The 21,902-nt window shown below is 42.1% G+C and overlaps 1 protein-coding gene across 1 annotated transcript in view; it reads right to left on the bottom strand.

The window, feature by feature from the left end:
* tenm1 (teneurin transmembrane protein 1) overlaps positions 1-21,902 on the bottom strand; it is a 201,518-nt gene that overhangs the window by 62,040 nt on the left and 117,576 nt on the right. Inside the window, exons 11-18 of the mRNA XM_085474337.1 lie at positions 19,425-19,625; positions 17,392-17,577; positions 17,195-17,224; positions 16,937-17,083; positions 11,147-11,381; positions 9,755-9,874; positions 9,404-9,665; positions 6,801-7,086 (exon numbers count right to left, since the gene is read on the bottom strand). Of these exons, the coding sequence (XP_085330463.1) occupies positions 6,801-7,086; positions 9,404-9,665; positions 9,755-9,874; positions 11,147-11,381; positions 16,937-17,083; positions 17,195-17,224; positions 17,392-17,577; positions 19,425-19,625 (1,467 nt within the window). The remainder of the gene's footprint in view (positions 1-6,800; positions 7,087-9,403; positions 9,666-9,754; positions 9,875-11,146; positions 11,382-16,936; positions 17,084-17,194; positions 17,225-17,391; positions 17,578-19,424; positions 19,626-21,902) is intronic.

A 21,902-nucleotide genomic window follows, 5' to 3' on the forward strand; every position in this document is an offset into this window, starting at 1 on the left:
AGACAGCTCGGGATCAGATGGGAAATAATGTTTTTTTGTCCTTCTGCACATGGTGCATATCAGTTGTTACACACGGATTTCCGGTTTCTATGGAGCAATAGTTTTCTCTGGATTAATCCTGGACTCTACTTGTGTTTCAGTCCTCAGGTCCCCAGCAATGTCTGTCAGAAAGAGTTCATCCTCATATATCGTAAACATATCGATTCTCCGTCAGCCTCCTCTCATTTATCTGAACTGCCAAAATGTTTTAAGAGAGAAACGTGTGTAAAACCTGTGCTTACACTGTGATTTTTAAGCCACAAATTTGCACTGCCCTTTGTAAAACGTTGGTCATTACAAAATGACCAAGCTGTGTGTTTTTGTATGTTTATACATGTGTAAATTGTAAGTTTTCCCTTTTTTGTAAGCCTGGCTGAGTCTGTGGCTCAGAGAGTCATGCCTTATGTGTGGATTTTGCTGTGTCCGGCCAGAAGGACCCAATGAAAAATATCCTAGTCTTTCCAAGTGGCCACTCTACCGCTGGCAGACAAGTTTAGCTCTATACCTCTGATGCAGATGGCAAGAGGTTTGTGATTTTCCCTGATTTATCGCAATTAGTTTCACTAATATGACAAACTAATCATATGTTATTGCCAACGTGACCCAGACTGATGGCAGACCGACTCTATCTTCTTGCAGTTTTGGATGCAGCACTGTTTTACGTAGTGTGACTGTAGCATTATGTAGCACGCTTTGAGTCTGACACAGAGTACAGTGTCAATTAAGAAACACCAATTAACCTAACATGCATGCCAAAGTACCCTGAATAAATCCACACATGTGCAGAGAGAACATGCAAACCCCACAGCCTGGGCTCTAATTTGGAACCTTGTTTCTGTGAGACTGTCAATCAATCAATATTTTACTTCTAAAGCACATTTAAAAAGGACAGTGTCCATCAAAGTGCTTCACACAAGGCAGCAAAGCAGATTACAACGAAAGGCAACAAAAACAGTTAAAAACAATTAAAAACAATTATAGTTACAGTTACAGTGATATTTACAGTTACATTGCACAAATGCAGACCAGATGGAAGTCCAAACTGATTTGCTTCAAAAACTAGATGGAACAGGTGAGTTTTTAAGCATGAGTTAAACGATTGAATGGAATCTGACATGCGAACATCGACAGGAAGATTATTCCAGACTTTGCGTGCGGCAATTGCAAAAGCTCGGTGCCCTGTAGTCTTTCATCGGGGTCTTTGTTGCACTAAGGGCAGTTGGTTAGAGGATCGGAGTGATCTCTTGGGCCTATACATGCAGAGAAGGTCTGCTAGGTAACTGAGGTAAATGTGGGCTAACCATTATGCCTGCATGTGTTTCATCTGAGCGCTCTGGCTTCCTCCCACAGTCCAAACATTAGCATGTTTGGCTAACTGGTGATTCTAAATTGGTCATGGATATGAGAAGTGTATAGTGCTGTATGAATGCATGGTTAAATTTAGCTTGAGAGGTGAGTAAGACTGAAACAGCATTACATAAATGCCACTCTATTACACTTTAGGTAACTATCTAAATGGCAGTTGGATTCCTTTTAATTTTGTTTAGTGTTTGGTTGTCTTACACATTTCATGACGTTGCATGGATGCAGCACAGATGTATTAGCACACCTTTATTATATTAGCCAAAATAAGCAGTCAAATTAAAATCACATTGAATTATGGACGTGCCTGATAGCCAGTGCTAGCATTAGTTGATAATCCCCTATTATCAGTATGATTATGGTAAATCATACAAGAATATCATATTCAGTGTTAAACTGCTCTGATGGGCAATACTGTATTAGGTACCTCGCTGCTGTAGCCAAGCAAACACGAAAGAAAAGGAGGCCGTTCCATCTTCCTTACTTAACCACAAGATGCTTTAAAGCTGCACGGGTTCAGTACAGAGCACATTTTAAGATGATACAGTGTTCTTAAATGAATATAATGATATACTGTAGAGTAAGGTTAGGTTGACACATCAACACAAAAGCTGGAGAAGAACAGTTGTCGCTGTCAATCACTGTTGGCACTGATCTCTTTTAACTTCACTGTAGACCAACATGCCTGTGAACTGACGGGCGCTCAAGGGAAACCATGCGGCAAAGTCAGCATAAAGATCAGATGAGATTCCGGAATACGTAAGTAGGGGCGCTCGCATTATGCAGAAACTCAGGAGATTCCCAGTAACGCGGAGAGAAACTCTCAGCAGACACACGGGGCCGACTTAAATCTCAGAGTCGGAGGGAACGATCGATATGGTGATTGGGGAGAGAAAATAATCTGTAATTTGGGGCACTGGAGATCATGGAAGAGAAAAAGAAACCTTATAGTGCTGGACAAAAGTTCTTAGAGCCTAGGAACTCTCGCTTTGGTTTCATCCAAAAAGTCCATTTGTTTCAATTTTATCTGCCTTAAGCTCAGTTAGGCTTTTAATCTTAGGTTTAAGGTCAGGCTTAAAGGACAGAAAGAGAAGTGCGAGGGATCGGAAAATGCAAAGCTACATATATTCTTCACAAAAAAACCTTTCTTAAAAACCCCAAAGCACACATATTTGCATTGTGCGTGTTTTGACCCTTGAAGGTACATTGCATTTCCTCTTCAAAAGCCTGTTTGACAACCTGGAAAGCATTCCAGCCTTTGTAAAATGTATTAAAAGTTGCCATGAATACATTTCTGTAAATAGGAACATTTTTCTGTTTTCTTTTTAAAAAAAACAAACCTACAATAAAACTGACTTACTATGAAGAACAAAGCTTTTTCCAGGACAAAACAGGTGAAACAATCTCAAAGGGAAAGTGTCAGTGTTTGGAGAACTGCTTCACAACCGAATATTACTCTAGCTATATTACAAGAAACGATACAAGCCTCAGCGCGAGAACACACACTCGCTCGCAAACAATACAGATGCACACTATAGTCCATAAATGCACACTCAATATCTCACAGGTGAAAGCTTTCATTCCCCACTGCCGAAGCCTCAGGCAATGTGTTCACCCCAGCAAACAGAGCATGATCTCCCTTTCTCTTGCTCTCTGTGGCACATGGGTGTGTGTGCATGCACAGACGTACCGCAGGATGCGTGTGTGTGCGCGAGAGACCACGCTCGTCTGTGTCTTTGCACCAACATAGCACGAGGAACTATAGAGAGGGGAGGATCAGGGGAGAACATGGGTAGAGAAGACAAAAACAATGAAGGGCAGAGGAAAACAGGAGCGAGGTAACCGGGGAGATCACAGGGAATGGAGGAAATAACAAGGAGGGAAGAAAAGCGAAAGGGAGATCAGGACAGGACAGGAAACACAGGAAATCACCCGCCTGGGTAGAGGAAGAGGGAGGCGAGGGAAAGGGGGCAAGAAGGGTGAAGTGGTTTAGCAAAGCAGGGTAAATAAAAACAGGGATCATGTGAGCCGTGAAGAGGTGAAAGATCACGAGAGAGCCGGAGCAGATGAAATGCCGCTCGAACAGATAAGAGGAGGGGGAGGGATCACGAAGGGAAAAGAAGGCCTGGGGACAGAAAGATGCAATCTTGGTATGAGGCCCTACACTCTGGTGGACAAAGAGTCTGGTAAGCCTGATCTCAGTGCTTATGGAAAGCTCTATCTTGCTGCTGCACTGTTTACGCACACTCTTCCACAAAGAGGAAGCCACGGACATAGATAGCAGAAAGTTCAATGGTTTAAGCCTCGATGGCATCTTACAAAGGGCTGTTTTTTGCCATAATGAACCTAGAGAGCAATAACAGTAACAGTTTCACATCCTGTAAATCTGTTTTTCACACAGGTGAGAGAAGACACTGGGGAAAAGGAGACAGAAGGCCGCGGTAATGAAAACCTTCAGCACACAGATTTGTATTTATGTGCTTTTTACTTTTTTTTTTTTTTTTATCCCACAGAACCAGCGCCGTCAAACGCGTCCAAAGGGGCTATCTCCCTGTCATAGCTGACAATATCTCTGCACAGTATTTGTAGCCTTCCGTCTTTCTGCTCCTCCCTCTCCTTACATCTCTACTCTTCTTTGCTGTCAGCGCCATTTCAGGTTTCAGGGACCTTGGACAGAGTCAAGCTAAGTGCTGTTCAGTAACACTATTATTTATGCATATGTTGTTAGTTGCTGTGGTTTCTCTGCTGTTTTCTTTACCGCAACAGGTGTTGAAGCAGATTCTCAGCGTTTCTCTCTCTCGCTTCCTCTTCTTCTCTTAACTTTCTCCCCAACTCCACTTTCTTTGGTTGTAATAACCCAAAATAAATAAGTAATTCTAATAAATTTTGGCATTTTTTTGCCTTTCAGTCAACAATTCCGATTGCTACGCTGTCAGGCAGGACAGGGAAAAAGAAGAAAATGTTTCCCTTCTCACCGCATTCACGATATGTTCTTAATTTCATAATGATATTTCACTTATAGGAAACCCTTTGGTGTGCTGCAGTGAATCGGCAGTTGTTGAACTACTGTTAAAAAGTTTAAATCAAACACTGAAATCTCCCATCTGTAATTTCGTAGCAGGACATTGTCTATTAACAGTTGGGTGATTACCCACTGAATGGTCAATCATTTACACAATGACTTCCAATCAGGCTTTTGTGCAAACCGCAGTGCTGAAACGCTCCCTCGCAGACCTAAGAGTTAACAGGGACGATGATAAAAGAAAATCTGTTTTTCTGTCTTTCAAAGGGTTTTATTCATCTGGCCTGCATCCTGTCTGAAAGAGGAAAAAAAACATTTCTCTGAGTCCCTCAGATTTGATTTATACTAAGCTAACGGGAGCTTTGCTTGTAGAAATAGTTAAATATCTCTGTGGGCAGGCTTGTTTGTTTCCTTGTCCAGAGTTGGACGAAAAAAGATTGATAGCCCTCTCATATCTGTGAATTAACTGGAGCGAGGGGAACACAAGGGGAAAGAGCTACCCTGGCTCCGTCCAATGTTCACAAAGCTCGCCTAAAAATATGCCTCCAAAGCTCACTAATTAATGTGGTTTAGCTTAAACAAAGCTGTAAAACCAAGCAACAAACTGTGGGGTTTTTTTTGGAGAAGTTGTGTTGCGCTACATTTTCTTTTCTTGGTGAAAAACAGTTTTATTTGTAATTACTTTGCGGCTAGGGCTTGGAAGGTAAGTGGAAGGTCTGCATGCTAAAGTGTCCTTCGACAAAATGCTAAAACCAAAAATATCCCAAAAGCATCCATCGGTGTGTGACTGTGTGTTTCAGATAAAGCTCCAAGGTAGACAGAATAAAGCGCAGTGTTAAAGTGTGGCTAGAAATATAAAGTGGATGGGAAAAGTTAAACTGCCAATACTTTTATTAATAAAAAGTAATAAAAAGCAACTCCCAAACCACAAACTGGATTAACCATCTGTGTAGGCTCGCATTCATCAAGGTCGTGATCGTCTTCAGAGCTTGACAAAAAGAAGAAGCCCACTGGACTTCTTCAAGTTTGTGAAGACTCTGATTCAACAGGCATCTTCACTTCTAAAATCAAAGGTGGAGAGTCCCATCCATTTACCCCCTAGTGGGGGTTGTTCCCTTTGGAGGGGGTCCTGGGAGTCGTTGACCTACTACTGATCATGTGTGTTTGTTCTTCACTCATCTTTTTTCATTCTTTATGAGTTAATACACACACTGCATCCAATCACTGGTTATTATTAATCTCTGCTGTCTTCCACAGTTTGTCTATTGTCCTGTTTCCCTCCCCTCATCCCCAACCCCTTGCGGCAGATGCCTGCCCGTCCCTGATCTTGGTTCTGCTGAGATTTAAAGTTGTTAAAACTCAGATTTTCCTTCTCACTGACGCCAAGTGCTCCCTCATAGGGGGTCATCTGATTGTTTGGGGTTTTTTTCCCGTTATTGCAGGGTCTTTTGGTGTTGTAGAGCATCCCCTCTGTTCAATGACTGTTGTTCACATAGATGACCTCCTTCAGTCCTCTCTCAAACCATCTGTCTTCCCTGTCCAAAATGTGAGCATCATCATCCTTGACAGAGCGTCATTTGTCTTTTAGGTGCACATTTACAGCTCAGTGTTGTGCCATTGTGCCATGCATTTATGGAGGCTGGTTTCTCCAATCCAGAGGTCCTTTTATTCAAGCTCTCAAGGCTTCTGCATTAACCCCGCTATTTATTAGTTCATTTAATGTTTAGTGGAAACAAAAATACACTAAACAAAAATAGTCTGGCCCTGCCTTATGAACATGAGATGGTGTGATCGTATCATGAAGCTATGAAAGAGCGCAAATAAGTAAAGTGCTGAAACATTCATTTCAATATGTTCACCAAACCCAATCATAGGAGATCAAACTCAACACTTAAAACTTTAATGGGCTGAAAAATAGACCTTTTTTAATCTCCTGCTCTTGCTCTTTCACACACACACACACACACACACACACACACACACACACACACACACACACACACACACACACACACAGATTATTATGATTATTTTTGAATGCGAAAATTATTATGGACTGATGGCATCATTATGTTTACTATGCAGGAGGCCTATCATAATATTATCATTCATTTTGTTATTATGTTTCCCCAGGTAGACGCCTTTCGCATGGCACTCAGGACTGCTGCTGGTTTTAATTTATCTGGGATGAGTTGGATTTTTATCTGTGCTTTTAACAGACTCTCCCATGGCTAAGAACAAATCAATAGTTTGTAGTCCTTTTCTTGATCCACAAGTTATCTTACCTTCTTTCTTTTGTGGTATTTGGCATGAAAGTTAAATGTTTGTTGCCAAATGTGAAAAAAGACATTAATGAATAATTTCATATTTTACCTACCAGTTGCATAAGTGAGACCCCAGACCTCCTGACCATAAACATCTGTCTTGTTCCAGACCAGCCTGTGGACCAGACCAGGCCCGGCAGGATACCACCGCTGGTATAACCTCCCTTGGACAGAGGCGCGGACATGAACCTTGGACAGACCGCCCAGCGGGGAGACAGGGGATGATGGGGAGGGAGGAGTGAGGAGGATTCGCAGGAGAGAGAGGTAGCCAGCAGCACGAGTGCTCAAGTAGCTCAGCTTCACAAAGGCTCCTGGGATTGAAACGTCTTCCTGCACTGCCTGGGGAGAATAAGCAGAGGAGCAGAGTGAGAAATACAGGTGATGGTGAGAGCATAAATGAGAAATGAAAGAGAGTGACAGAGTAATATAGGAAAGAAAGGTGTTTTATCATGACTTTGTATTTGTATAATGAGCTAGAGTAATAAGTGTTATTGGCAGGTACAGAAGAAAATAGCTGCACAGTAGGGTGCAGTAAGTACACAGAGTACGTGTCAATGTTTTCTTATCTTTTTTAATACATGAAATGAAGTCTGCACCACAATGATATCTGTAGAAAATAGAAAAAGTATTAAAGTCTTGAGTCATGGATGGAAAATGGGAAGTAAGTGCAGTGATTTATTGAAACATGCAATTATATGCATTAAATATATTACTTGAGGGGGTAGGGACAAATAAGTAAATACTTCAGCCTACTCCTTTTCAAACAAATAATGGAATGATATTTTGTAATGATTGTGAAGGCACATGTTTGAAATGTTTGAAATAAAAATGAACTGAACTGAACTGAATATAGTATATAAGGCAAAAACCAATGCTTTCTTGTCATTTCTTCTCCAGGCTTCTTGAAGGACATTTAAAGCTCTTCTCTGGATGTTGCTGCCTTTTGTTCTGTTCTCTGTCAAGACGATCCTACACTGTGTCAATAATACTGAGATCTGGGCCCAGGGGAGGCCAATCCATGACTGATGTTGTGTTTTTCCATCCGAATATGGTTTTACTGCACTGGAAGTGTGTTTGGCATCACTGTCATGTTGATCCGTACCAGCTGATGCTTGCCAGATGGTGGATAAAAATCTGATGGCACTTTTCCGCGTTCATAATTCCATCAGTTTTCACATGACAGTAACAAAGGACTAAAAGCTACCATTTAAAATTGGTTGTGCTGTCTGTGCCTCGGTGTTTTATAGGTCAGTGACTTAATAAACAAACAAAAAACATTCATCTTTGGATGCTGGCTGACTTTTGAGCTGTTCTCTGTCAAGGTGATCCCACACTGTGTCAATAATATTGTTATCTGGGCTCTGGGGAGGCCAATCCATGATGGATAGTGTTCCATTATGTAGGTGTTTTCTACCTAGATATGCTTTTACTGCACTGCTAGTGTGTTCGGGATTGTTCTCGTGCTGAAAAATGAAGCTCAGACATCTTCTATAGGGTATTCCACGGCGAATAAAAATCTGAAGGTTGTTTTCTGTTGATAATCCCATCAATTTTTAAATATCTCCAACACCACTGGCTAAAATGCAGCCCCACAGCTACCATGGTAGAGCCTGTAGGCCAATCTTTAGTCCAGTTCTTGTGTATTTCAGCATTCTTTACCCTTTCTGTACGAATGACTTCTTGATAGCCTGGCTTCTTGGAAGCAAACGTCAAAGATAATACAAACATACACCGACAAGTATGCTTGCACATGTTTCAGTAAGTTGCTGGATGCATTTCCGGTTTTCCTAGTAAGATATAGATAAATGAGGGGTGACCCAAGACTTTTGCACAGCACTGTATATCCAGTATATACTGTATTACTCTATTCATAAAGTTTTTCATTTAACCAGCTGCCTGTGTTCACTATAGTCAATGAACATGTTACATGTACGAACTGTCAGTGCTGTTCTTTCCATTTATTTACCCGATGCTTGTGTGAGCTAAGCTAAGATAAAAAATGTCCCTTCATTCGTTTTGATGTTCTGTTGATACAAAGTGCAGATAGTGTATCTGTGGCCTTGAATGATGATATTTTCAAGCGAGAGCGAAAAGGAATAATGTGCTTTGTGCTTTTAATCTACCAAACAACCACAAAAAACAAATGTAGTGAGAGAGAAAAAAAAGTCACAGGGTGAGGTCCTGCTCTCTGTGAACAACAAAAAAAACCAATCTTTGGCGCTACATTGTGAAGTAAATATGTAACCACCTGAATGACCTTCACATCTGATTTTCAGGTACTTAATTTGCTTTTGTGGTGGGGAAGTGTATGGATGTAGCACACATTTGCATTTTGTTCATTTGGTGTTTGCATGATGCAAATATGAATCGAGCTAAATTTGCACAATCCTGTTTGTCTCAATCGTGTGAGGCCAGGTTGGTTTGTTGCTGAGCTGTTACAAAGTTTATGTAAGCTTCATTCTCGCTGACACTCACACGCACACATTAAATGCTTCGTTACTCTTGCTATTTTTATTTCTTTATGACTAAATCCAGGCAATTATGTTCAGTTAATTAGGTGAGAAAAGATATCAGGAAATCAGCACCATCACATAGCTACCATAGTCGTGGGCTTGTGTTTGAGAACAGTGATTACGTCTGTCAACAGGGATTTTACCTGTAGCTCAGGTATGGCTGGCCCCTTCTCTGCACACGATGCGGTGTATCTGGAAAGTGGGTAGGGCAGGACGAGAGGATAGGGACTCAGAACGCTCCTGATGTCACATTTAGGAGCTTGAGGTTCCTCCCTGGACATTGTCACCTGATCTAGAACCAGGAAGTTGTTATTTGGGGACCAGATGGTTCGTGTTTGAGGGAGGAAGGGTGGACGCTGGAACATCAAGGTCATAGACATGGCGCCCAAGGTCACCAGGTCAAAGCTGGAGAGAAATGAGGAGCAACTAAGTTTGGAGGAGAAAAGGAATTAGAAATGTAGTTTTTTGTGTGTCTCTTGTGCCTAAATTTGTACCTTCCATCCTGCCTACTTGTGGTGTAACCATACTCGGGGTGCTGCGGAAAAGAGATGTTGACTCCAACGAGAGGAGAGCCATCCTGCAGCACAACGCTACCTCGGATCACAGCTACCCGACTGCCAAAACAAAGACGAGAGAGAGAGAGGGAGAGGGAAAAAAGAGATGGAGATAAACAAAGAGAGGGAGAGATGACAGGTTTACAGTGATGGAGAACATAATCACTGTTTGAAGAGAGAGGCACATTGTGATGCACTTGCCAGATGACCTTGTGCGAATAAAAAAGCAGCTGAGTTTATTCTTCTCAGTACAATTCCATTCTTCAGCACAGAAAAAAGTCTACCAGAGACTGCCAGGATACAAGGATCACAAATATAGCTTCACCCACAGTAAAACCTTTCAACACCTTGTCATAAAGAGACCAAAACTTCCACATCATTTTTATATTACAGTGACAGCGCTACCTGCAGCAAAAAAACCAAGAAAAAAACAAAGCAGGCCAGGTTGTTCTTTAAAAAGGCCCTAAATGATGAGAAGCATCTCTCCCATTTGAAAATATTCATCTTGATTTTGCAGGTAAAGAATAGATTACACTGCTTGAACCTGGACTAACAGCTGCCCCGGTGCAATAAAGACAGATTTAGGGCGACACATGCGTTGCACACGCACACACATACGCACACATTCACGATGGAGTCAATCTGTTACTCCGGAAAAAAGGATAAATGAAGGATGGTGAGGTGTTCTCCGGGTGACTGCGTAGTCCCGTTTGTTACTCCTGTCCTGAAAGCTGCAATCGATTTCCCCTCAGAAAAAAATGCCACATAATTAATTTATTTGTTTATTCTACAAGTGAACCAACGGGTCGGGGAAAAAAAGAAGCACTTTGCCATTTTTCAGAGTGGTATCCCCTTTTGTTTTCCAAACCAAATTTTCTAGGTCATCATAATGTCGCTGAGATGGATTTGCGCTCTTAGACAGCAGTCAGAGGGTGCTGAAAAATTTATGGTGACACCTTTACGACTGGTGTAACTGAATGACACATAAAGCATTAATATGTACCAAACAAACACTCTGTAGCTGGATTCTGACACGGATCCTGGAAGAAGGAACAATGTGCTGTCGTGTGACTGCCGATCTTCAGGGTAACAGATGTACGTGCAGGCGCTTGAACACACGACATGCCCCATTCACATGCAAACACAAATCCTCATTAAACAAATGACATCCAGTGGACGTTGCAAGTCATTAAAATGGATGTATTTGTCCATCGTCTACTCCTGAGGTCTTTCAGCGCACCGTGCAGCCGAACAACTCGAGAGCATGGATGCGCAAACACAAATACTAGACTACATATAAGAATACGGCACAAAGAGTAAATAAGCGCATACCTGGTATCAAAGGGCACGTCTCCAGGGAGAGTGTGTGTGGCCGCCTTGCCAAGAAGGAAGCGGATGCGGTGGTAGAAGCTGTGAGTGTGCGTGCTGGTGGGAGAATGGGGTGTGGTGAGGGGAAGCGAGCCCTGCTGCAGCAGGGCCAACGGGTCGGCCGAACCCTGGCACAGGGGGTCAGAGCCACAGCTCAGCTGCTCGCAGCAATCGGGATCTACGCAGTCCAACAGGCCATCTGAAACGCACAGGAGGTTAAAATTGTACAAAAGAGAAGACCAACAGTAGCAAAAAGGCACGCATTTTCAAACAAGCACCACAGAAGAGGTGGTTTAGAGGGGAATTAAATTTACTACTTCACCTTAGAATGCATAATTAACACAGGCTTTAATATTTGTAAGTGGCTATAAGGTTAAGAGGACCAAGGCCAAGGTACTCTATGCACCTTCAGTAAAAGACTAGAAGCAGACCCAATAAAACCTCAGACATAATATCAAATAAATGATTCTTGCAGTGCCGGCCAGTGAGAAACTCTTTCGGAGTAATGCGATCTGCAATAACGAACTATGCATGCATCATCGTTATCACAAGAATCAATCAAATGAAATTTATTAGGGGCCATCAGAGTACAATTATAGCATCTATTGCTATAAATCAGACTTGAATCGCCAGCATTATTTGAATGTGATCCATAAAAGGCTGGCATAAACAATGAGCCACGGATACAAAGCAGGGCGGCAGGTAATAGGACCCAGGCTGGCATTTGTGTTTCCTATTTCAAGCCTGTTTCTGAAAAGGCAGGAAACAGTGCTGACATTTAAATGCATCTGACCACAGAGCAGGGAGCTAAAGGCCAACAATATTCTATTATAACCTCCCCCTGCAAAGATAACTCAGTACAATGGCTGAATTCCATAAGATTCACTATCTGAACTTGAAAGCACATTATTAATTGAATTTGAAATATCATTCAAGGAACAGACAAGTTTGTAGCTTATTAGGGAGGCGCGAGCAGTAAAAATGGAAATTTGGAACACGTGTAATACATATAAATATGTATGTGCATGTGATTTTACTGCTCAGATGTGCAGAATAAATGCTCTTTTTCTATTTTTTTCTTCAACAGAAAGCACAATACATTTTTTTCTTCGCTCCCATCCAGGCAGAATAATTGAAACTCTCTCTTCAACGTTCTTCTTTATTCTCTGATTACTTGTGATAGCATCATTCCATCTCTGTCTATCTTCAGAGACAAAAAGATTGCGTCGAGAGAAGGCTATGAGAGCCTACCATATATCTGCCAATTAAGAGCGATGGCTGAATTGTGCGGCTGGAAATTATGGCATTTGAAAAGCTGCGCAGAGAGGTGGAAGTACTGCAAGGTAAGAGAAGTAGGAACCGACTGCATAAGGCGTTGTCAGCAAGCACTTCTTTGGCATAAGCACAAGTAAAGTGAACACTTTCACACCTTCAGTACAGACATTTAGACATTTGAAGATTAATATTCATATGGTATTTTAATGCAGTATGTTTACAGTGATCCCATTTTGCATATACTGCCATAGAGTGTATTCACTGCATCTTTTTTTTGTCTGGCTTCCATCTGCTCGCTACATCAACCTCTACTTAACCTACTCTTTCACAAAGAAAAAAATATATTAAATCAAATCCTGTCTTTTAGTCTCATGTGGGATGAGCTCAAACTGCACCCCAAGGAGCTGGAAAATGAAGGCGACACGAACGTGCCAAAATCTGCAGTCCCTCAAATTGAGGCTGGCTCCAAAAGCAAATAGTCTCCCTTGTTAAAATGTCCGACTTCAAAGCAGAAAAAAGCATGTTTACAGCCTTCTACAAAAATGTGCTAATAATTGTACAAACAGACCAAGAAGTTTGCTCAGGGAAATTTTGATATTTTGGTGTGTTACTTAGTGCTAATTAGCTGCTAGCTGATACCTCATCACAACTCGTTGCCATTATGATATGGTTACCTGCCCCAAAGAAAAAAGAGCCAACTTAGCAACAGCTAAATTTCAGCTTAAAATTCATTCGAAATAAAAACAAATTAAAATTTAACATGTGCATAAATATTCACAGTCTTTTCCGTTACATTGAAAATTGAGCTCAGGTGCATCTTGTTTCCACCAATCATCTGTCAGATGTTTTGACCACTTGACCGATCACTCAGTCCACCTGTGCTAAACTCAAACCAAGCCATGAAGTCCAAGAAACTGTCTACAGACCTCTGAGATAGAACAGTATTGAGGCACAGATCTGGGGAAGGTACAGAAAAACTCCTGCAGCATTGAAAGTCCCAATGAGCACAGTGGACTTCATAAATCCTCAGCTGTAAATGGGAACCACCGGGACTTCTTGAAGAGCCGCCTGGCAAACATGAGTGACTGAGAAAGTGATCCAATGTTCGCTTTGACAGAACATCAGTGTTGATCTATGGAGACGGGAAGCCAACCTTTTCTGCAGCACTTTAACAATCAGACCTGCATGATAGAGTGGCCAGTGGAAAGCCACTCAGTAAAAGGCTCATGACAGCCCACCTGGAGTTTACCAGAAGTCACCTGAAGGACTCCCAGACAATGAGAAATAAAATTTTCTGCTCTAATAAAACAAAAATTGAACTCTTTGACCTGAATGCAAGACATCATGTCTGGAGGAACCCAGGCACCGCTTCTCATATGGACAATGACATCCCTATAGGAAGCACGGTGGTGGCAGCATTATGCTGTGGGGCAGCAGGAACTGTTAGTCTAGTCAGGGTCGAGTGAAAGATGAATGAAGCAACATACAGAGACATCCCTGATGATAATCTGCTCCAGAGTGCTCTGGAGTACACAGCCAAGATAACAAAGAACCAGCTTTGGGACCGCTCTGTGAACCTCCTCGAGTGTCGCTCTCCATCCAGACTGACGGAGCTTGAGAGGTTTTACAAAGAAGAATGAGTGAAACTGCCCAAAAATAGGTATGCCAAGCTTGCGGCATCAGACTTGAAAAGAGGGTATAAGGTGCTGCTGAAGGTGCTTCACCGAAGTAGGGAGCAAAGGCTGTGAGTACTTATGTACATGTCATATTTTTGTTTTTTTGTTTTTATAAATTTACAAGAATCTCAAAGAAAAAGATTTACAGCTGAAAAATGAATTGAATCCATTCTGGACTAAAGCTGTAACCTGACACAAGGTGAAAGAAGTGAAGTGCTGGGAACAGTGTCTTTTACATCAAGGAATCAAACTAATTTTACATTGTGAGATACATTCAGCCCACTTTGATCTTAAGTGGGACGGACCAGTGAAACTCCCTTTTCTGTGGGTGCAAAGAAGTTTAACTGCACATTTAATCCCTAAGATCTCAATATAAGAAAATGAAGTGCAAATTAATAATGCATCTCAGTTTTTCTATGTTAGCATTAAGTAATTCTGCAGTAGTAAATTAAAGAAATCTGTCAGTACAATTCTTTGGGCTTAAATTTTAAAAATTAAATGTGTAAAATTGCAGAGAAGTTCTGGTAGCTCACTGCCCAGACTGTCCTGTAATTACATTATAAAACAGAAGTTTTTTTAATTAATTAATAGAAAATGTCCTATTTTTCTTTTTCTTTACTGTGAACCTGACAGAAATATGTGCAGATAGAGGAAAAAAACCTGAAGCTTTTCTGACATGTGATTGCTCATCTGTTATTTAATAATTTTGGTGTAGTTGTAAAACTTATGAGAACGCAGTAGGTACCAAATGTCCTTCACGTTTCCCAAAGCGTGTAGGATTGGAGTCTTTGCAGGGTTGATTCCGGGCCACAGGCCTTATGTTTAAAACCCTGGTTTTACAGGAACAGTTTGAAATTTTAGAAAATGTAATTTCTCGCTGAGAGTCAGATGAGAAAATCTAGATACCACTCTGTTCAGAATATGTTTACTGCCAGCAACTGATTAGCCTAAAAGTGGATGCATCAGGAAAACAGTTGAGCTGGCTTTGTTCAAAGGTATTAAAACCAATAAGCAGCTTTAAAGATTACAAATTAAAATTCATATTTTCTTTCCTCATCCAAACAAAAACCATAACAACAGTTTGCAGTTTTATGGGGATGGCAGGGCAGGTTGTGGGTCAAACTATTTCTTGGCAGGGCAGTGACTTCCTGGAGTGTTTGCTGGCTGGCTCCTTCCAGCATCATGCCAGAAAACCAGACACGAGGCTGTCAGAGTGTCAGACAACAAGAATCCAGGATGTCAGATCTCCTTATAACAGCAGATACTTAATTGTTTCAACCTTAACATATAGCCCCGTGATGGCCTGCCAATGCACTCAGTGTCTACCCAAACTTAAGCCGGGAAAAGCTCCAAGACTAGCTCGATAAGTTAATCTTATGTCTTCAAATTCTAATACTTTGTTTTATCTAACTTTGTAGCTAGCTGAGATAACTCCTGATGTCATCATTTCTTACAGATCTGACAAAACTCCCTCAGTACCACAGAAGACACTGTATTTTTCCCAGGGTGGATAGTATTCCCTTAAGCAGTATGCTGACATTTATGCAAAAAAATGGTGAAAGTGCACCATTAAATGAAGAAATGTGTGACTGAATAAACAGTTAATGCTATTCATCACTACAACAGTCCTTTATTCCTTAAAAACCACAAATGAACACACGCGCACACACACAAAAATAGACCGAACAAAAAGACATAATCCATCGATACAATACTGAAGCATAACCACACCGCTGCCAAGGCACAGTCCTGCTAGGACTCCTTTCCTCTATTCAGCCCTTATTTTACAGTCTACAAAACATTTTTTATTGCCCGGGCTCTGACGTTATAATCCAAAATAAGGACCTGTAATTCATGTGCTGAACAGCCATCAGCGCCGATTTTGTGAAGTGTCGCTGAGTCAATCATGCAGTTTGTGTAAACAATGTGGAGACGGACAAAAAGAGTTGCTTTGTAGCTACCTAAAAAGAAACCTGTGCAACCAGAAACCAGAGAAAATATGTATGTGTTTGTGGTTTCTTGTGGCTGATTCAAACAACTCTCATCAAAAAACTTGGAGCCACAAACAGGAAAAAGGGTTTTCCTCCAAACAAAAGCAACACTACCTTGTTTGCAATGATGGATTACATCCCCGGCTTAACAGCCATGCCCATAATGGATATTTGATAGAGTTTCAAAGTGAATGGGCACAGTTGAAAGCAATGCAATAGTGCACTACATCCTTACAACTACCTTTTTTATTTTGTAAAAGAGCTGCAGATGGGACCGATATGGCGACGGAAAGATTGTAATGAGTAGAGATCCTGCCATCGCTGAAATGTTCCTTTCTTCAGCTAGGAAAACACAACTACATGGCCTTGAGACACAAACCTCTCACCTGCCACCAGACACCTGACAACCATAAGCAAAAAAGAAGCAGAAATCTATTATGCATGGTTTGCTGTATTTGGACTTGGGAAATTTTCTCTGAGTGCCTTTTATCCTAGCAGGTGGTATGCATATTAGACATTTAGCTGTGATAAGAGGAAAAGCAGACAAACACACTCGCACAAAATGAAGAGGCATACACACACACAAATACGTATTCAGTATAATAATGTCCAGCAGGACTCTTCGGGAGTCTCAGCAGGACTGGGACAGCACAGTGCGATGAAGGGGAGGAACAATGAGGCTGATTTTTTCTTTTTTTTTGTTTAGATGGAAACTGAACAAGAAGTAACAGGGTAGAAGGGACAATCTGCCCGAAAGACAGAAAAGAAAGAGGTAAAGAGATGGAAAATGACAGAAGATGGTAGAATTTCACCTCCGTCGTTGTCTGTTCCATCACTGCAGTCAGTTTCCATGACAACGCTGCATCCAGGCCCACTCCATCCAGCCTGGCAGACGCAACGCCAGCCGCTCTGCTCCAGGGTACAGCGCCCGTGCCCGCTGCACAACCCCGGGCAGCCATCTGAAAAGGTGTGTCCCACGTGTTCGTGCACACAGACACAGAGTTTTAGCGCTTGTGAGGACGCTGGAGGAGCACAATGTGAAATTTATCACCTGAGTAAAAATAAATTACCTTTCACTACGACATCCAAATCATGAGTAACTGCGGGAACAAATAAGTGAGAATTGCGTAAAACCAGAATGATTGTAAATGGAAAACATCCAAAGAACAACAACAACACCTCTTTTTTTTTGTAAACGCATTAATCATACTCATCAAAATATCACAAGACAACCGAACACTCCCACGTGGACTCGGGCACCGCTCACCAATGTTACAGTGCTCTCCCTCCCAGCCAGGTTGGCACACGCAGGTCCCATCGTGGCACTGGCCGTGCTCTTCGCAGCGAGGATGGCATGCTCTCTGGTCGCACGCAGCGCCAATCCAACCCTCCTCGCACTGGCACTGGCCTTCTGAGCAAACGCCGTGGCTGCCACATGGCACCGGGCACAGCTCTGCCGAACAGGTGGGTGGAGATATGCGTGAGAAAAAAAAGCATTTAAGTGTGAGAGGGGAAGGGAATGAGAGGGAGTGGAACAGATGGAGGAATTGAGCGGTGGAAGAGGGGAAAAATGTAAAAGAGGCACCGGGGACGCAGAGAGCAGAAAGAAGTTTCAAAGAGTTGGGGGTGAGCCATTGGATACAGGTGAGAAAAAAAAATAACAAGCGATAGAAAAAGATAACCTCAGAGACTAAAGAGTCTACGTTCTCACAATACACAATCTTCCCACCTCTAATAGCTGAGCTCCCTGAAGGAGGAGAAGAGTGAATACACTCATAACAGCCAAATGATTCGTATTTGCACCGCATATTTAAACTACAGGGATTTCAATTCGGCTCTATTACCGGTATTCTTTTCTGACATTTTGATCAGATATGTTGGGTATGTTAATACCTCTTTTTCCTCTTTCTTCATTTTCCATCATCTTCTCTGTTAACTTTCTCTTTTCTCCGTAACTTTCTTCCCCTCTGTCTTGCAACGTGCATTTAAAATTCTTTCCTCCTGTTTTTGTCTATTTCCTTTTCTCTGTACTTCGCCTCTGCATCCAGCTCTCCCTCGCTCTCTCCCTCTGCAGAGGCAAAGCCTCATCCATCAGTAAAGAGAGCAAAGTGCTGGAGGCACACAAAGACTACTTATCCAGCTGCAGTAAAAAGTTATTTCAATTTAAATATACATAGCATGGAGAGGGAGGAAAAAGTGGATTAAAGTTGGAGAGGTTTTTTTAGGCTCTCTATTAGAATTACATTAACTTAGCTATGCCTCAACAAGACCAGGACATAGAATTGCTGGGTCCTTTTGATTAAAAGCCCGGCAGGTAGAGGGAGGCCGCTCATATCTCAGATATTCAGCCACGGTCTATCATTATCATGGGCTATATCACTATAATAAGGCATGCACACACCTGAAAGCAGGTGCTAATGCCAATTGCTTGCAAATCATCGGTGTGCATGGCAAGGAGGATTCGTCCCAACGCCAGCATTAAGTTAGTCTGGTGGAACCAGAGAAAAGCCAACCTTAAAATGGCTATTTTCCTCTCTGTCAGCTCACACTGCAAGGACGAGGAAACTTCTTTTCCCCCCCCACTGTGTTCCACGCCACGCTGTAACCTATGTTTAGACACCACAGTAGACTTGCTTGGCTTGCCTTGTTCTAGTCTTTTTCCTTCATAATCGGTAAAGAATTGCTGGCTTTGCAAGCAAGCAGAATAAAAGTCCTTTCAGATCTATCAAGGCTTTTTATATTTAACAAACACTCACTAACTAACATGTTGTGCTCAGGTATGTTATAAATGTTGGCGAGCTTTTAAATGCCAAGCTGAATGCTCCTCAGAGTTGCGATCTCTAACAGGCCTTGCAGCAAAAATGAGAAAAGAAGTCTTTTAAAGAACACATTTTTCTCACTGTAATTTTCTTTCCTCATTTAGCTAAAAGGGAATGCGAGCGTCCGAGCGCCTGTGTATTTGTACGCGCATGAGCATGTGTGTTGCGGCATAGCTGCTGCACTCAAAGATTCATGAGAGGAAATCTCATTTACGACTAGCATGAAGAGTGAGTGCACAAAACGCCCATGCGAACACACACGCATGTAGAGGCGCATACACACAGCTCACAGTGTGGCTCCAATCCACATTTCTCTCATGTCTATCAAATCCCCAGAAAATAGTATCTGGCAAGACCATGCGTGCTACCAGAACACTGGCAACCTAGCGATGTGCACTTTCAATTTTCAGTGTTTTTTTTTTTTTTTTGTTTTGGTTGTTTTCTTTTTTCCTGTGTGTGAACAATAATCCTCAGCTCTTACCGGTGTAGCAGTCTGGTCCCGTCCAGTTGGGCTGGCAGGTGCAGGTGTCTGACTCTGGGAGATAGGTGCCGTGTCCCGAACACTGCTCCTGACAGGCTGGCAGCGGGTCATCGCAGCTCACTCCCGCCCAGCCCGCCGAGCACACACACTCCCCACGCACGCACACGCCGTGCCCGCCGCACTGAGGGTCTACACAGTCCACTGCGGACGGAGGGGAGGGTGGAATATAAAAGCACGGCTGAGTCAGAGGTGAAAGGAAGGAGCGAAGGGGAGGGGGGGCGGCGAGAGCCTGTCTCGTTATAATTATCAGTTCACCGAGTATGAAAGCAGTGTTCTTTGCATCCCATCCAGGAGTTAACCACCCCAGATACAATCCCTGTATCTGTTCCACAACATTACACTTCATAGGACACTTAGAGCCGAGGCTTTGATAAGGGGTGAAATGGGTTGGTTGGTGTGCGGCTGTGTGTGTGTGTGTATGTGTGTCACGGTGGTCCATGCTACGCTGTGTTAGTGTGTGTAATTACAGCCCTGAGCACCGAGCCAAAGCTCAGCAAAGTTCGGCTAAACTCGGCTCAGCTCAGCTTCGCCGCTCAAGGTCAAACACGTGATTCAGTCTCTGCAGGCCGAGACAGAGAAGGCAGCAGCGGAGGTCTTTAGGACAGCTGTGCCATCGGTGTTTCTGTCAGGTGTAACGTCATAATTGTTTTCAAATATTGCAGCTTTGTTTGTTTTTTGGTAATTTATTGGATGGTTTTACAATGAAGGGGATGTGGCAAACGCCCAAGGCTTGTTTTACTCCACAGCTGCAAGCTGCCTTAACTACCTGCTCGAATCAATTGTACTGTCATTGTTTTTTACTTCCTTTGCTTACAGGTCTTTTTCCTGCTATGCCGAGAATGCCATTTGTTGCTTCCAGGAAAGCCTAACCGATAGCGAAGGTTTAGTGACCGTTTTTCCTGCTTAAGTCAGTCTGAATAGATGTTCTTACCCTCTCCATGAAACGCGCACAGGCCAAATTCTTTCTTGCCACTCTGCGTATATTATACACAGAATCACAATGATACTAAACTGACATTTGCATGCTGAGTATCTTCAATCTGTTTACTGCCACACCCCCCATTTCTCTTTATGAGGAAACACATTTAGCCTGGAGGTGTGATGATTGTTTCAAAAGAGAAAAAAAGAAGGAGAAAAAGAAAAAGCAAGGCCTGAGCAGTCTGTCCTGAAAGATGCATGTATGACAAGGACCATCGGACCTGTCTGCTGCTACAGTTTTTAGATAAGCCAAAACTGGGATATTTGGAAGGAGGTTTTTCTTGAATGTGGGTTTATTATGTGAAACATTAAAAAGTGAAATGTGGTCACGATTCTATAATGTTTGAAACTCGTTTTGTCTTCTGGTTTGAAAAGTGAAAAGGTCACTTATTAAAATATATTATGTCAAAACAGCTAAAGCTTTAGTCTACATGTTTAGAATTAAATGTCTGCAATTTTCCTATTAACATAAATATTATTAGTAGTGGTAGTAGAGCAGTAGTTGTAGCATTAGTAAAGGTGTTTACGTCTCCATCAGCTTTTGTTCAGACTGTCTCTTTGTGAATGCGACACTCTCAGACAGTATTTGAATGTCTAAGACATTATTTACTTTGCCAGTGTTACAAATAGTTACTGTTCAACAACATTTCTTTTTTCTTGGTCTTTCCGAGCCGCATGAACGTGTTTTGAAGTTCTAAAGCTAGACTTCTCATCGTGCTTTACAGTTTGATCTCTCGATAACATTGTTGACATTTGCTTACATTTCACGAGATTCTTACTTTGGTTTGTTGAAATAAAAGGAAAAGAAAGGATAAAAGAAGAATAAGTATTTTTCAATGTGATTTTCCCAACTGGGAAAAAATGTTCAGAAGATGAAGATGGAAACAAAATAGTCACTAATTCAGTCTGACTTCAGGTTACAAAAATGTTGATTTTTAAAAGATGTGAGCCATTTATAAAATTATTATATTGTGTTAAATCACAACAACTGTCACCTCAAGGTGTTTTATAGTGAAAGTTAAGGACTCTGCAATTATATAGAGTAAGCCCCAACAATCTGATGACCTGCTACGAGCAAGCTCAGTGACAGTGAGAAGAAAAACTCTCTTATAACAGGAAGAACCAGCGAGGGGCATCCTTCTGCTGCAGCCCGATGGGGTCAGGGCAGGAGACGCAACAAAATTAAGTTCACTATCATGTTTCTAACTTTGTCTGCCTGCCATGTGGTGCAGCAGGTAAAAAACAGCTGGCTGCTCCAGCTGCAGTGTGGGCGAGGACAAAGGCTGTATGAAGTTCATCCGGGAAAGGAAATTTGCAATTTGGGGATGTAAAAGTGAAAACTGACGAGGGTAAAATGCTCTGCAGAGACTCTCATGGTCCGTCAGTCTGTGGGATCCCTTTAGTATCACACAAAGTCATTTGAGCCTTGCTCAATATAAA

This window comes from Copadichromis virginalis, linkage group LG2 (assembly GCF_057382275.1).
Source record: "Copadichromis virginalis isolate Kocher_CV1m ecotype Utaka linkage group LG2, C_Virginalis_male_GT1.1, whole genome shotgun sequence".
Classification (NCBI taxonomy): Eukaryota; Metazoa; Chordata; class Actinopteri; order Cichliformes; family Cichlidae; genus Copadichromis; species Copadichromis virginalis.